This window comes from Paramacrobiotus metropolitanus, unplaced genomic scaffold (assembly GCF_019649055.1).
Source record: "Paramacrobiotus metropolitanus isolate TYO unplaced genomic scaffold, Prichtersi_v1.0 Parri_scaffold0000020, whole genome shotgun sequence".
Classification (NCBI taxonomy): domain Eukaryota; kingdom Metazoa; phylum Tardigrada; class Eutardigrada; order Parachela; family Macrobiotidae; genus Paramacrobiotus; species Paramacrobiotus metropolitanus.
The window spans coordinates 1076984-1093175 of record NW_026570240.1 but is presented as its reverse complement, the minus strand read 5'-3'; the positions used below and the strand labels follow the sequence as shown (position 1 = coordinate 1093175).

At 42.4% G+C, this 16192-nt stretch overlaps 3 protein-coding genes across 4 annotated transcripts; 2 read left to right on the top strand and 1 right to left on the bottom strand.

The window, feature by feature from the left end:
- The first annotated feature begins 364 nt into the window (after window positions 1-364).
- LOC129586325 (DNA-directed RNA polymerase III subunit RPC1-like) lies at window positions 365-6919 on the top strand. The gene is made up of 11 exons (XM_055479484.1): window positions 365-1007; window positions 1066-1204; window positions 1271-1420; window positions 1781-2098; window positions 2173-3781; window positions 3915-4052; window positions 4305-4754; window positions 4930-5789; window positions 5931-6036; window positions 6220-6392; window positions 6490-6919. Exons 1-11 carry the CDS (start codon window positions 775-777, stop codon window positions 6757-6759), a joined length of 4446 nt encoding a protein of 1481 aa, XP_055335459.1. The 5' UTR covers window positions 365-774; the 3' UTR covers window positions 6760-6919.
- Window positions 6920-7817: 898 nt separating this feature from the next.
- LOC129586337 (uncharacterized) lies at window positions 7818-9683 on the top strand. Its single transcript, XM_055479519.1, has 3 exons — window positions 7818-8186; window positions 8603-8743; window positions 9161-9683. Exons 1-3 carry the CDS (start codon window positions 8078-8080, stop codon window positions 9394-9396), a joined length of 486 nt encoding a protein of 161 aa, XP_055335494.1. The 5' UTR covers window positions 7818-8077; the 3' UTR covers window positions 9397-9683.
- A 581-nt stretch (window positions 9684-10264) lies between these two features.
- Window positions 10265-16153, bottom strand: LOC129586329 (TBC1 domain family member 17-like). Of its 2 annotated transcripts, none has more exons than XM_055479500.1 (17): window positions 15876-16153; window positions 15365-15476; window positions 15019-15126; window positions 14488-14593; window positions 14368-14406; window positions 14143-14299; window positions 13397-13499; window positions 13130-13324; window positions 12891-13034; window positions 12474-12577; window positions 12309-12403; window positions 12116-12229; window positions 11910-12013; window positions 11764-11857; window positions 11592-11686; window positions 11348-11464; window positions 10265-10950 (listed from the first exon to the last, which is right to left on the bottom strand). In XM_055479500.1, exons 2-17 carry the CDS (start codon window positions 15413-15415, stop codon window positions 10669-10671), a joined length of 1908 nt encoding a protein of 635 aa, XP_055335475.1. In that variant the 5' UTR covers window positions 15416-15476; window positions 15876-16153; the 3' UTR covers window positions 10265-10668. The 2 variants fall into 2 exon arrangements, with proteins under 2 accessions (XP_055335475.1, XP_055335477.1); XM_055479502.1 differs by having other exon boundaries at window positions 13142-13324.
- Between the last annotated feature and the right edge of the window lie 39 nt (window positions 16154-16192).

Here is a 16192-nt window from a genome sequence, read left to right as displayed (position 1 = left end):
ATTATGTTAATGTTGTGAAAAACTTATAGCATCTTTTCGATTTGTGCATTATACTTTCGTTGTAAAATGGACAAAAAATGCATTCATAAGTTTCAGGTTTAAAATCCCATTAAAATCCCATTTAACAGCAGACCTCAAGCATATCCAGCTTTATCATTCCCAGTCGGGTATTGCTTTAACAATTTTTTTGGTTCGAAGTTCAGAGAGATAAGCAATACTTGCCAATACTTGCCATACTCAATACTTGCCATATTCTAGAGTATTTTGTACGAATAACCCTACCACTGCAGTAAATAACAATAAGTACTTAAATTCCTACGGCACATTAAAATATTATAAAATATACAATACTTTAATACCATCTCGCCAATACTAACAAAAGGCATGATATCTCTTTAAACTGTTTATTAAATTGTACAAGCAAATGCTATTACAAAAGAATTACGATACAATCATACAGCTTATCATGCCCATATCTTGACTTCTGTTTTAGGCTTGTATTTGTAGCACGTTCATCAAGTTATCCTGACAGACCTGACTTATGAGAGTTATGTCATAACAGTGTACTCGAACAATTACGAAGTTTTTTTGAAAGAGACTTCTTATTTACTGTAATAGAAAGATGGAGTGATATGGTGTTATATTAAAGTGGTGTTGCGGGTTTTTCAGGTCGAAATATCAATTTCTGCAAAACAGTTGCTCTCTGATCAGTGCGTTTACGAAGTGAGAGTTAGTGGCTTACGACCTGGCAGGCAGTGGACGTGATCACACATCATGGCTGATGTCAGCATGGAACCCCGCGATCGCAAAATGAGTCTCTCCAGCCCCAATCCGCAGAGCCCCCACGCTATGTCCGGACGGCCGCAGTTTCTTCCCCCGGGTACGCGACCGCCTTTCGCTCCCCGCCCTGCGCCGGCGTCGCAGTCGACGATGCAGAAACTGCACTGTCTGACGACATCGGGAACCGGCGACGCGTTCTCCACCAATCGCATTCCCCCGGCGCGACTGTAAGTGCCACGGCATCGCTAGCTGCGTTCGTTCCTTTAACTGCATCTGCATTCACAGCTCCGCCATCACTTTCGGACCCCAGAGTGATGCGGAGATCCGGTCACAGAGCGTTGTGGACGTTCATCTGAACACGCTGGCTGTGCAGAACGGCAGCTCTTGGGATATGCCCAGTCACGGATTACTGGATCCCAAAATGGTACGGGCCCATCTCAACGGCATACTGTGCAAGTAGGGAACAGCTGGAACGTTGTCTGCTTTGCAGGGCGTCAATCTGCGCGCCAAAAAGTGCGGCACGTGTGGGAAACAGATGGCGGAATGTCCGGGACATTTTGGCCATTTGCAGCTGTATTATCCGCTTTTCCATATGGGATACTTCAAAAATGTTTTCCAGATCATGCAGTCTGTTTGTCAGGTAAGTGCGCTTTGTTGCGTTGAACACTGTAGTGATTGTACTGACGGATTATTCTGTTACATCGCAGTGCGTAGAATGTTTTTATGTTGTTTATTTAAGTAATCAACGCTTATGGGATTTTGCATATTTTTTGGAGTTTCTTTATTCTGATTTTTTTCCCGTAACAGAAATGAAAATAAAATTGGGAAAGTTTTTGTTTATATTGCTAATGTTTTTGGCGCGCTGGGTTTTTGCTTCGATTTTGTGCGTTAAATTTCTTAGTATTGTCTGAATGCTTTTTGCTGGTTCCTGAATGGTTTTGTCTTATTTGTTTCGAGTGTCGTAAACAATTTATTTATACGATTGGTTTCATTTTGTTAGAGCTGCAGTCGCGTATTGTTGCATGGGCCGCAACGGATCTCTTACCTTTCGAAAGCCAACAAACCGATGACTTTAGCCGCCAAAAAAGACTTACGAAAAAAAATCGTGGAATTGTGCAAAAAGCAGAAAATATGTCAGTATTGTTTGGCAACGCAGACGGACATTCGGCGTTTCGGCTATTACCGCATGGTGATGGATGTACTGCGACCGGCCGCCACCCAGCGGAAATTACTTCCCCACATTGTACACACGGCTGATGTGCCATCACTGGAACCCGGTACGGGCGATCAACCCCGTGCTGATCTGGGCACAGCCAAGGTAATTTGGTAATTTAAGACTGATACTCAAATTAGCGGATTTGTTTATGTAACACACCCAGTTATGCCCTACAGATTTTATTAAATCCGGTCTACGTGCTGAAAGTTCTGCGAAAAATCCCCCTGCAAGACCATCCGTTATTACTGTGCGGAAAAATCAGTCCGGAAAGCTTTTTAATGAGTTGTCTACAGTTTCCACCTGTTCCGATTCGGCCCACGGTGATGCAGGAAGAGGGCACCGTTAACCAGGATGACATCACTGTAGCAATTTCCGGTGTACTGCACTGGAACCAGCTTCTTAAAGAGAAAATTGATCGCGATCCGGTGCGGAGTAATCTGGAAAGCTGGGAGAATATGCAGTGGAACTATAATAAGGTGTTGAATGGTTCAGCAAAGGATCCCGTTTCCGGCTCGGCGGGCACAGCATTCGCCAAGCCCTCGAAGGGCTTTGAGCAACGTCTCAAGGGAAAACAGGGTCGGTTCCGTGGAAATCTCAACGGAAAACGAGTGAATTTCTCGGGGCGCACCGTAATTAGTCCTGATCCTAATTTGCGACTGGATGAAGTGGGCATACCGGTGTATATGGCCAAAATTCTGACCTTTCCCATCCACGTCACGGAAAAGAATATTGAGACCATGCGGATACTGGTGCGGAATGGCTCGCAGAAGCATCCGGGCGCTGACAAAATTACCAAATGCCAATTGGACGGCAGTTCCTATTCCATTAACCTGCACAATGAGAAAATTGCTAGAGAACAGGCTCATGCTTTGCAAATTGGCGATGTGGTCGAACGACACCTACAAAATGGAGACCCTGTATTGTTCAATCGCCAGCCTTCGCTGCATAAAATGAGTATTATGTGCCATAAGGCCCGCGTGCTGCCGTCGCGTACCCTGCGCTTCAACGAGTGTGTCTGCACGCCGTATAACGCCGACTTTGACGGCGATGAAATGAACGTCCATGTCCCGCAGACATATCCGGCCCGAGCGGAAGCGGAGACACTGATGTTGTCAACCAAAAATATCTTGACACCCCGCAATGGGGAAGTCATTATCGGTGCCCACCAGGACTTCATTACTGGCTCGTATCTGCTATCCAACAAAGATAATTTCTTCACGCGGGCAGAATTCGATCAGTTGGTCTCGCAGATGCTAGTGGGAAAAGAGCGGACTTTAAAAATCGACTGGCCACTACCGGCTATCGTCAAGCCGGAAAAACTTTGGACCGGAAAGCAAGTGCTCAGTGTGGTGCTGTGCCCTAATCGCGAACGCGGTTATGGGAAAAACGCGCACGAACTTTCCGGATTTTTGAATGTCCGGACGAAAGGAAAGAATTACACGAAAAATGAAGATCTTTGTAGCAATGATTCATTTTTGGTTATTCATAACGGCGAGTTAATGGCCGGGACGTTCGATAAGAATAATGTGGGCACGGGCTCGAGAAAGAATTTGTTTTGTCATTTGTTCCATGACTGCGGAAGCGCTTATGCCGCCGATGTCATATATCGTCTCACGCGGGTTACGGCGTATTTTTTAACCCACAGAGGGTTCTCCATTGGAATCGAAGACGTGTCACCTAGTGCCGCGTTGATTCAAACCAAGAAGGAGCATATTAAAGCGGCTTACAGGAAATGCGAAGATCTTATTGACCAGCTTAAACGTGGAGTGTTGGAGAACAGACCTGGTATGTAGTGATAATATACTAACATACGATTCTGCATTCCGGATTATAAATCACGAGCCTGCTTGTTTAGCGCTGAAAACGTGTTCTTTTCGTCACCGATATCATGCGCTTGTTTTCCCTAAAACCATTGTAGGTTGCACTAAAGAGGAAACCCTGGAATCTGGGATGGTCCAAGAATTATCTACTGTGCGCGATCGGATGGGGAAAATTTGCTTTGACTCTTTACCAAAAACGAACGCTCCACTAATTATGGCCCAATGTGGTTCTAAAGGTAGGATAATACTCAAGTCTGTCATCATATAAGAGAATTAAATCAGGGGATGTGACACTATATGATACTTAATCTTTGAAAATGAAGCATTTTGATTATAATACCGCAAGGGAATCCCGGGATTTTGTTTATTCGATGTCTTCGTAAAATATCAGGGTTTAGCTGAAAAAATTGTAGTGGAGCATGCTTTGTGTTGTTTTCGAAGCTGGTGTCGTGACAAACAGATTAATTTGCGTGCACGTGTTTCAACAGGATCTGTTATCAATATCTCGCAAATGGCTGTCTGTGTCGGTCAACAAGTGATTAGCGGTAAGCGTATTCCCAATGGATTCGAAGATCGCTCCCTGCCGACCGTGCCGCGCTACTCCAAAGAGCCCTTGGCCAAAGGATTCGTGGAGAATAGCTTTTTCAGCGGACTGACACCCTCAGAGTTTTTTTTCCATACCATGGCCGGTCGCGAGGGTCTGGTGGACACTGCAGTGAAAACGGCGGAGACCGGATACATGCAGCGACGACTAATTAAATGCCTGGAAGATGTCATCGTTCACTATGATCGAACCGTGAGAAATTCCGTCAACGAAGTAATACAGTTGCGGTTCGGCGAGGACGGTCTGGATCCTGCATCGATAGAGGACGAAGATTACCCGATTGATCTCGAACACCGGTGGCGCCATGCGATCAGCATTTACCCTTTCAATTCACGTACATATCTCGATCACTTCTGTCCCATTTTTACTGGGTGTTTCGAAAATATTGTGATCTTCCTACTTTTAAACCATACAAAATACGAATACTTATGTAGTTTTTCATTGATTTTTGCCGTGCTGGGCAACTTAGAATATCACATTTATATACAGGATAGGTTGTTTTCTTTTAGGCTTGGATAAACACTTGTCACGCTGGGAAGTTAAGATGCATTGGGATCGCGCTGTACCCACTATGGTTGTAAAGCTTGGCGGCCAAACCTTTGCGGAATCCAGCAGCGAAGTTAAGTACTTCTTAAATAACCTTGAAGAATTTTTAAAGAAAAAGATGGCCAAGATGGATGCCGACGAAGAACGCTATGGCCCAGTCAGCCACTCCGATGTCCAGTGCGACGACCGACTGTACCGTCACCATGTAATCGAGAAGCAGTTGAATGGGTTTTTTGGACTGTGTATTCAAAAGCGCATCAAATCCCACGTGGAGCCCGGTACAGCAGTGGGTGCGTTGTGTTCACAGAGTATTGGTGAGCCGGGAACACAGATGACCCTGAAGACATTCCACTTTGCGGGAGTTGCCTCTATGAATATCACTTTGGGAGTACCGCGCATCACGGAGATTATTAACGCCACGACGAACATTCGCACGCCGATCATAACTACGTTTCTGACAAATAAAGTCGACGAAAGGTTTGCGCGTCTGGTTAAAGCGCAGCTGGAACGCACTATGTTGTCGGATGTGACTCTGATTATGAGCGACGTGTTGTCGGAGGATCAGATCGCAGTAGTGTTTGAATTGGCCAAAGATATCATTAGATCTTTGTTGCTGCCGGTTAATGCGCAGAAAATCGCGGTGATCTTGAAGACTCATCCCAAGACTTCGAAACTTATTCGGGATGTGGAGTGCTATGGGAACTGGATTGTGAAGGCGCTGATCAATGATGACGATTTTAAGGGAAAAAAGGTGGATCGAAAGTCGGCGTTTTTGGGCAGGGCTCATGAACTGCGTCGCCTGGCCGGGGAAATTGTTGTAGCGGTGAGTTTTTATTTGTTCATGGGTTTATTTTGCTTAACGTTGCTAAAATGTTGTTCATTAACGACTTTGAAGTTTGCATGTGTGTACGTACACATTTGAAAAGGGTAGGACAGGTTGAATTATCGCAACGAACAATCGTAGGGTTTGCCAACAGCATCGCGAGCAGTAATCCACAAACAAACAGAGGACGATGGCTACCGTTTGCTGGTCGATGGTACCGATCTGCGCGCTGTTCTTGGCTTGCAAGGTACTTGTCTAGATAGCATGCCTGGACGCTGCACCGGCATTTTGAATTGCGTTAATTCTTATCATTTTTGTATGTTTTTCCGGTGTGTGTTGTACATGTCTTATTTTATAATTTTTGACGACGAGTAAAAATCTTGAATCATTCGCAAGTTTACTTAAATATTTATGGTTTGCTGTTAATTAGGTGTCAACAGCAACAAGACATACACTAACAACTGTATGGAGATATTTCGCGTTCTTGGCGTTGAAGCCGGACGAGCTTCGATTATTCAGGAAGTGATGTACACGATGAAAAGTCACGGAATGAGCATCGACTGGCGTCACTATTCCTTGCTGGCTGACACAATGACCGCCAGGGTTAGTTCATCAGTGTGGTTTCTGAGAATCTTCTATCTTGTGTCGCTCGTTTTTAGCTGGTTTTCAGAAGGAAAATGTTGTATACGCGCTGTTTTAGGGTAATCTTTATGGTTTCACGCGGTACGGCATGGCGAAAATGAAGGATTCGGCGCTGATGTTGGCGTCTTTTGAACAGACCGTGGACCACTTGTACGATGCAGCGTATTACGGTGTAACGGACGATATCTGCGGTGTCAGCGAGTCCGTCATTCTGGGACAAGATGTTCGAGTGGGAACCGGAATATGTAAAATACTGCCCAAGACCAGCAGCTGTCGACCGGGGGCCAATGATTTAAAGAAGACCTTTAACATAAGTGCCATGTCCTGATAGTTTGCCTAAACTCCCGATGTGATAAGAAGTTGTAATCAAAGCCGCTTCTGTTTCTACTATACAGTATGCGTAAGCGCGGCGCGCGCACGACGTACAGTGCATTGTGTGTGCAAGATGTTGGTGCAATTTGTACAAAAATGCTCAAATAAATTTTGGTTTTTGGAATCACGCTTTATACAGCAACCTCTGTGTTGTTTGCGTCACTAATGCACTAACGTACGTAGTGAGATCCGATGCGCCGATAGTGTTGTTATTGCTCGTGAGGGCTATTAGGAGCATTTGACAAAATAGTCGATCGGATTCACTCCGGAGAGGCAGAAATAACTTATCTGTAGAATTCCGGTTTGCGGAATTTGAATACCTCGTTCCGGAAGTTTGCTTCTTTTAATGTGATTAGCTTCTGCTTGCAACATAAAAAATTCCGTTAATTTGCAAACAATTATTTTTATTCATATTCATCCTGATCCTGAGGCAGTGTTGCCTCGAAATGCCAGACAGTACTGATTTATGTAAAGAAGCATTAATCCCTTTAACGTAAACCAGTTGCTCTGCCAAAACGCCACTTTTCCGATATTAAATTTTTCGTATGGGTGTAAATCTAATATAAAATAATACAGGTTTAAAATCCGTTTGAGCGTGTGATGCGAATCAGCTATCTTCTATGTGACGAAAAAGTGCATGCGTTTGTTTTCTGGTTGACCTTTCTAGTAATTGTGACATTTTTCACGTATTGTTTAAATTCTAGCCATTTGGTTTTTTTGGCAAAAACAATTAAATCATGCTTGGATGATCGGTATGCTAGGTATGTACGAAAAATCCTAATGATTTCATTACAGTTTACAAAAATATCATATGCCTCTGCTGTCTGAATTTGGTTACAAGTTACAACAGTAATGAATGCTTCATTCTTTAGCGTCGCATGTGTGGCGACATCGTGATCGTTGTCATATTGCCGTATAATGCAATGTATTTGCGGCCGTAAGCGTGATCACTGGTCATACCACAGTGACGACAAACGGCAAATGTGACTGTCCACCACGCGCATCGCTAGGAATTTCTTACCGATCCGGTGTTATGCACAACACTGTCAACACATATAAAATACCGATGAGTTTCGCCAATTTTCTATGTGGTTAGTAAAATTGCTGGATGTTTTGCGCGCATTGCGAAATCATTTTCTTGTATCAGGTTACACTGAACTCTTAAAGTACAACGAGTTGTAATAAGTCGGTTGGTAACCTTTTCCCACAAAAGAGATTCCCACATCTCTGGCCGGAGCTGTGTTCGATAAATTGTGTTGCTTGCATTATTTATAATGGACTATCGTGGGAAAGTGCAGGCAGCTGGGCTAATTGTGGCTCTGTTGTGGATTGGTCACGTTCAGCCGGTGGCATCGATCTCATGCGACCGCGAAGTTGCCCGTAGTAAGTTAGTAGTTCTTCTTTAGAAAATACCATCATTTTGCAATACGTTTATAAAGTACAAAATTTTATGAACATTTTTTATTTAGTTATTGTGGTCTAATTTATCCGACAATCTGCATAAGGGCGTTGATATCGGTTAAATATCGGTTTTCCAGTCGTCTACTTGTCTAACCTACCCTAATGTTAGGATAGCGGAAAATGCTAAAACATATTTCGAAACATGCAGCGATGAATCCTCATGTTATTTGATTATTCTTCCTTGTTTGACTTGTTATACTGTATTTATCTCCCAGCCAACTGTAGGGATTTAATTGCGTAATCTCTATAGTGGCAAGTAGGCAACAATCGGTCTGCATTAATCTTGGCGTCACATAAGTAAAAGCGGCTCACAAAGAATTCGGTGGTTGTTGTTGCAGCTTTTACGCGGTACTGCAGCCATTTGCGTAAGCGTAGTGTGGAACCAAATGGTTTCCTGGGACGCCTGCGCGGTATTTCCGGAAGTCAGCTGTTGCCAATGCGAACATTGGTGTCGGATGAAGATGTGTTGGAGTATGAAGGTAAAAGATAAAAATACTTTCCCAGCAGTATTGACTGACAACAACTTACTACACCAGTCACCACCTACAATACGTACAGACTGTACAGACCAATAGTACATTAATTTTATATTTAAGTGGTTGCATAATCATAATATAACGGAACAAATGAATTAGTACCAAGTGATAACAAATAAAACTGCCCGCAAGCTCTTAGGGATGTTTTGACTGATAAAAGGTCATTGCTGCTTATGTACGGTAAACATGCAATGAACGTTAATATCGAAGCGAGTACGTAACGTAGTATAACGATTCAAGAGCTTACTAATGTCGCCGATGTATTGTAAGTATAGGTGACACATATTGCTGCGAATATGTGATAGTGACCACTCATTTTATAAATTCCATCTTTCATGATCGCCGTTTTGGTTCTTCCAGAGGAGCCGAAATTGGAAGCTTCACCGGCAGCGGAACAGAGGGAGGAGAATCAGCTGGTGCAGCTGATCGACGAGTATCTGCAGCAAGATGTTATCGCTCGCAGCGGACTGTACCGGCGTCGCTCGCGCAACATCAGCCCGCGCTCCCGCCCACCACGCAAGTACAACAACGTTCTCCCATCCGCGCTCCATAACTGCGACCTTGCGGCTCTCAAAGAAATATGCCGTAATCGATGATCATTAACCAACCGCTGATTAATTTTAAGCTGTAAGAATAGATTTTTGTTCTTTTGACCGAACTATGTAGTGTCCGAACAGCAGAAGGATACCATTCGCTTACTGTTATTTGTAAAATATTTTATGGGGTGTTTGAGCTTAAATTATTTAATTTATATTGTCGGAAAAGTATCAGTAGATTTCTGGATTTTTTTTGCTGACAAGAAATAAGATGTTATTGTGGGTATAAATTGTCGTGATTTACAAAGTTGTAAAATAAGTAGCTATACAGATATAAGAAACCAGAAGCGAACCGATTAAACCTTCGCAACACATGCCTTTCTCGAAGTGGTCATGATGAATCACAACACCACTGTAACGAGGAAACTTAAATTTGCAGCGACGTAAAAGTAGAATCTATTCCAAGCAAAAATTAAAAGATGTTGTTATAAAGAACTCTTTGGTGATAGGTAACTGCGGTTATGTATGGGCTGCGCAGCATTCGTTCGTAGCACGCATCACATATAAAGCAAGCGAATGTATTATTTCCGATCGCCCATAAGCATGGTTTTCTACGAGTATATAAAAAGTGCACACTGAACGTTCATGAGAACTATAGTGAATTAGATTATCAAAGTTTTTAAACTTATGCCAAAGTTCATGGTCAACAATTGTCGTATGTTTCACAGTTTCAGCTGGGTATGCGCATTTTATCAATACCCGGCAGCGGCCGTAGTAGCTAAATTACCTATCGGAGCTGAATAGGCACGTGTTAGTTCCCTTTTCAAAGTATGAAAAAGTGAAATATGCAAGTGTATCTGCATATGGGCTGCTAATGGGCATAACGAAAACCAAAGACCGCGAAATGGACACCGGAAGTGATTTGAGCCACGTGATAAAAATTTTACTATTGAATATTGGTCAAGAGTTTAGGGAATTAGTATGGCATATATAGCTACGAAACCACCCACGCTCCTCTGATGGACGACGTCGACAAAATGTTTGGCACAAGCAGTAACGAGCTTAATTCCAGAAAACGTGTGAGAATTAAAATTAAGACGACTAAAACAGAACATTAACTATGCATCGTAAATCTACACAGAATTCAAAACCGAAACCCACATAAAGCAAAGGCATAATTCAAGGCCGAAAATGACTACAGAACATCTCAGCATAACCGGTATATGGATCTCTAAACAAAAAAGTATCGACATTCCGCATTAACTAGAACAAAATTCCACTGACGAGCGATGACCAATATGGTAACGCACAGGAAGAACTTGTCCGTTCATTTCACATAATTGAATTATCTGTTCCCGATGGCTGCCGCTTGCGGTCGCATATCTGTGGTGACCTATCACGAATGTTACTAGAAGAGCTGACTTTGGACAGAGGCAACAAGGGTGTCTCTGGGGAGTAATCCTGCGTGTTGGAGGTTTCCGACGCGGTAGCCAGGCCAATTATCTTCCGTATTGACGTCGGCAACTCTTCCGCTCCCATCAACTGGTGGTAAATGCTTTCTGCCAGCTTCAGCGTGCGCTCCAAGTCGATGTTCATCGACAAATCGTTAATATGCTATCAACAGAACAGAATTAACCCTATCCACAAGCCTATCCATATCATACCTATACAGTTTCTAAAATATAAACCTTCACACTCCAAAAACACAATCACACTCCATGGCAAAACAATTCATGCAGCGGATGTAAACAAGAGTAACACGACGAATAAATAAATCTGCATGACTACGAAAATACCTACATTTTAATTTCAGCTCGCAATCGAAAGTGTTAAACACGGTTACACGAGTACATACTTTCATCACATACCCGTAATATCTCAGTCGAGGAAAACTTGTTAAAAAAAATAAATAAATAAAAATGCATGACTACGAAAATACCTACATTTTAATTTCAGCTCGCAATCGAAAGTGTTAAACACGGTTACACGAGTACATACTTTCATCACATACCCGTAAAATCTCAGTCGAGGAAAACTTGTTCTCCACGATGGTATTCTTCTCCACCTCCAAAATTGCGTATCCAAATAATAAATGAAAATTTTTACACGGGAAGCCGGTCCAGAAAATCTGAATCAAATGACAACTCAGGCAAAAACCATACAACAAATACTGTTGTGGATATAAAAGCGTTCGGTCTCGCGGACGTAGTTTTGCGGAGTTAACCGACCTCCCATAAACGCCATAAAAAAATTACCTCCCACAAACGCATCACATCATCGAAACTAAACTCCCGTTTAAATTGCACCAAGAGCCACCGAAAACAAAAGTACATCTTGGGATCGTTAGAATCTGAAATTGCAAGAATCCACTACGTTCGGGAGTATGCGATTCTCGAACTGACAAAGTCAGACAGACGCTAGCCTCACCCATATATGCTTTCAATGAGGGATCCAAATACTTCATGATTGTTGCCATTTCTTCCAGCTCATACATTAGCTTCGACATTTCAAAATTATGTGTCTGAAAAGACAACATTTGCAGACTTTTCCTAGTAATAACCTAAGCCGCCTACCACATGTTCCAACAAGCCATTGAAGGTCCAAAAAGTATCCACCTCGTCCCCATCCATCACCACGTAAACAGGTGTTAAAAGATCTGACATGCCTTGCACATACCCTAAGGAAATCAACCACCAGTGTATTTGCAAATCAATACAAAGAACTGTCGGTAAAGTACAGTAATTCCTATCAGGATGTGCGTCGTAATTTAACCACTTACCCAGATCAAAATTCAGCATACAGTACGTCAGCAACAACTCATTCATCACCTTCAGCGCCGCGCTTTTCCCTTCAAAGAATGGATGAGTGCGATCGGTTCGGTGAACATCCTTTTCTACAGCGGAAGAGCAAATCTCCAAATCCGATTTTAAAAAGCTGACTGACGATAATAAGGTCAAGTAGCCACTTCGTACCAATAAGATCTTTCCGTTCGCGCCATACGGAAAACCGCCGCTCCTGCTCCGCACTAATTGTGCTCCACTGATTCTTCATTCGATAATAATCATCCCTATAATTCAGAGTAAGAATATTCGCATTCGATAAGCACAGGCCAAAATGGCCAAAGTGATGTCACTTACATAAGTCCCTGTCGGCGCTCCTGCCGCTCTTCAAGGGAAGCATTCCATTCATAGTATCCCAGAAGATACTTCCACACGTCTTTTCGAATCGATGGGTCCACGCCCTATAAAAATTTAAAGTTAAAAAATCAGGAGGTCAGTAAACACAATTTTCGGACAATTCGCAGTCGAACATTCAAAAACTGAAAGGGATAATTTGCGCACAACCACAGAATTAATTCATAAAACCCGTTTTCTAGCAAATAAATGTCTAGAAAATCCGGTAGAATAGCAAATAAATGTCTAGCAAATAAATGTTTAAATAAATGTCTATTGTCTAAGCACTCAAATAATTTTACTTCAAGTCTGCAAAATACGGTTATATGACATACAACATAAACATTGTTCAATATTTGTGCGCTGGTCTAGATAGCTCACCCCGCGAAAAATTATCTCCTTCACACGCAGTGCATTTTCGTCCGAAATTCGCCCGTCTTTATCAAAGCAATGGTTCCATTCCTGAGCAGTCAAAGGGCCCCGCCGGGCAACGGGCGGGCGCGGCGGCAACTCAAGTGGTGGCTTCTAAGATATAAAAATGAATGATTATTATAGTGACGAAATAAGTACAATACAACAACATCAAACGGGCCACACGGAAGATTCAGACGTGGACTTACAATGCTTATCACCTCAAAATCTTGGTCTTCCCTGCTCTGCAAAACGCCGAGGGGCGGCATTTGATATTCCGGATATGGCCTAGCCATTTCCGGCTCGGCAAGAGGCGGAGCCAGGACATCCACGGCATTCATGAGCAGATTGTGCACTTTGGATAGCCCCAGGAAGGCTGTCGTTACCGGGCTTCGAGCAAATCTCTGAAAACCACACAAAAGGCGTGCCCGGAGCAGCAGGTGATACAACAACGGATCCATCAAATCAATACAAACCTGCAAAAAGTGCGGCGACTGTTCCGGCATCTCGTATGGATCGTTCCGTTTTCGTGCCCGTCGTCGATCACGAACCAGACAGAGATTGGCATCCTTGGCGGATCTGAAAAGAGATTCATCTGGAAAATCGATCACCCCGTATTAATAGAAATCACAAACAAAACAACCAAGCTATACTAGTAACCTACCTACGCAAGTAAAATTCGATTTGGCGATCATATTACAACGGATAACACGATAATTAGTAATTTTCTACAGCCGTTTTCAATCGCAACACCTTGCAGCGCAATGCAGATTGACTTAAACGACAGCCTCGTGAAAGCACACGTTCAGGTCTCTCGCTGTCTACTAAATCAACTTGTGGCAGAACGATAAGCTAAAACGATATTATCATATGCTGTAAGCTCCTGGCTATTAAAGTTAAATGCAATGACGAAGTATCATTATTATTATTACTTTTCACTTGCTGTAAATGTCGCCTTTCAAACAATGGAAATGCTTTGTGCAAAAATTTCCAGTCTCAAACATCCAATAAGTAAACCGCAATAACCGTGATTTCCGAAAAGCGAATGGGATAATCGATCTCGTGCGGCCGGATAAACAAATCTATCTCCCCATGCAATTTTTAACCATTAAATTCCGATTTTAGCAGTAAGAGAATAACGTGACACCGAGAGCACAGCTGGCGTCGGAATAATTACGTCAAAATCGATAAAACAATACATGCCAAGCCGCGTCAACATTACCTCTCCAGTAACAAACGTGTCTGCAGGAAAGCGACAAGAGCATTATAGATCTCTTCCGGTATTTCCAGTGTGGGATGACTGGTACCGTCATTTGTAATGAACACCACCTTCTGGGGATTACATTCCCCTCCAGAAATTTTGAAGCATTTAATGTCATCTGGAAATTGCGTGGGACCGTTTACGTAACCACCGGCAACTCGTAAATATGGGAAGCCGTTGCATTACCGATGTCGATGCTGATGTGCGGAATCCTGTACGAGCCGTCTGTAAATGTCATCAAACACAATAATAATAAAAAATACATGCAACCGGCGTCATCGGCCCGCGCTGAAACTATGTATCAACCTTTCGATGTGAAGACAGTGCAGCTCGACTGCGCTTTATAGGTGCCATCTTCGGACAGCAAGGACTCCATCGAAGGCGTCCATTCCAGATACGTTCCGAAACGATCCTAAAATCGCACTTTTTTTAAGGCCATGTCTACGTATAACTGATACCCTGACACCTATGTATTGGCCTATGTATTGGTATGTGTCATACAGAAAGTGCTATGAAATCATATACATCGTACATGACTTCGATAAACAAATAATTCACCGCCCGCAGCAGCACTCACGTGTCAGCCGCAATAGATGCTTTTGTTGTACTCCACAGGTAAGGTTTTAGAATTCGAACAAAACGGGATGAAAGCGTAATCACTAAATAGTATTACTACAAAAGTACATGACTCCGAGACCGGTACTGTAAAGTGTAATGCAATTAACTGGTGGTACTAACAACAACGCAACCAAGCATTGTACAACCGAATTTATCAAAAGCGCAATGGAAATCAATTTGACCAAAAATCGTTAAAAATTACAGCGCTATTTCACTTACTTTGCTGACGATCTGCAAGACACCAAAAACTTTCTCGGGAACCGCTGCACCACTTCCATGAGGATGCTTGGGAATTATAATCGACACATCCGCCCAAGATTTAATTATCTGAAATTACTCTCAGTCAATCTGTTCACTTCACAATTTATTTATCACTTACATATGAATCGTAATGACTCATCCAGCTATTTATAATTAACTTACAAACTGCTACAACAATAATCCGATCGAGCAGTAGTGACAAAGAAATAACATCACAATACAATCTGAATACCAATGCGAATACATTACATACTCTGTGCGGTACAAGTACATCGGCCATAAAAGCCCTCCACCAGAAACTTACATCATTATTTTCCGGACTCAGCATTATTTCGGTCGGTCGAAGTGGAGGCATAAAATTTATTGTAAAATCCAAATTACCGGGTCTTCAACTGTAAGTGCAGTCAGTAGTGACTCTACAACAAAAGGTTTTGGTCAGCACTATCGAGTATCGACAAGCAAAATAATAATGAACAATGCTAGTTTACTGGTCCAAAACAATCAAGCAATAAAGTCTAATTAAATCAAAATAGCAACACTAATGGTTAAAAAAAGTGAAAATCTTCAGAGCAATAATAGCATAATTAACTTTTAGTTGCAAATATGCCAGTTAGACAAAAAAGCTGTGCCTGATGGAATTATGAATATTCACTTATGATAAATTCCACTGTTACAGTGTTACTCCACATGGATCAGTTAATCCAGTATCAGTTAATACAGTAATAAGATGGAATAAAAAACCCAGCCAAAAACGCATTTACCAAAAATGGTGTTGGAAATTTTAGTCAAATTTAATACGAATTCCTAAAACGTACTTGGGTCCGGACTTCGGAAGATTGGAAGAACAATAATTCCTAAATTAGGGTAAGTCTACTCGTAGAGTTATGGCGCGAATATCAGGGAAAACTGGCAATCCCGAACTCATTTCAGCAACTTCATATTTCATACAAATGGCTCCTTGTTCATATTTTCATAACTCCATGACAAGTACTAATAAACAAATAAGGGTATTTTACTGTACCAGCCAAGGTATGCTTGAATTAGAAAAACCATCGATTAGTACTGCCACACTGGTTTCAAAATTTCGTTAGTTTGTGACAGACGACTGCAGAAAACAAACATGCCATACGGC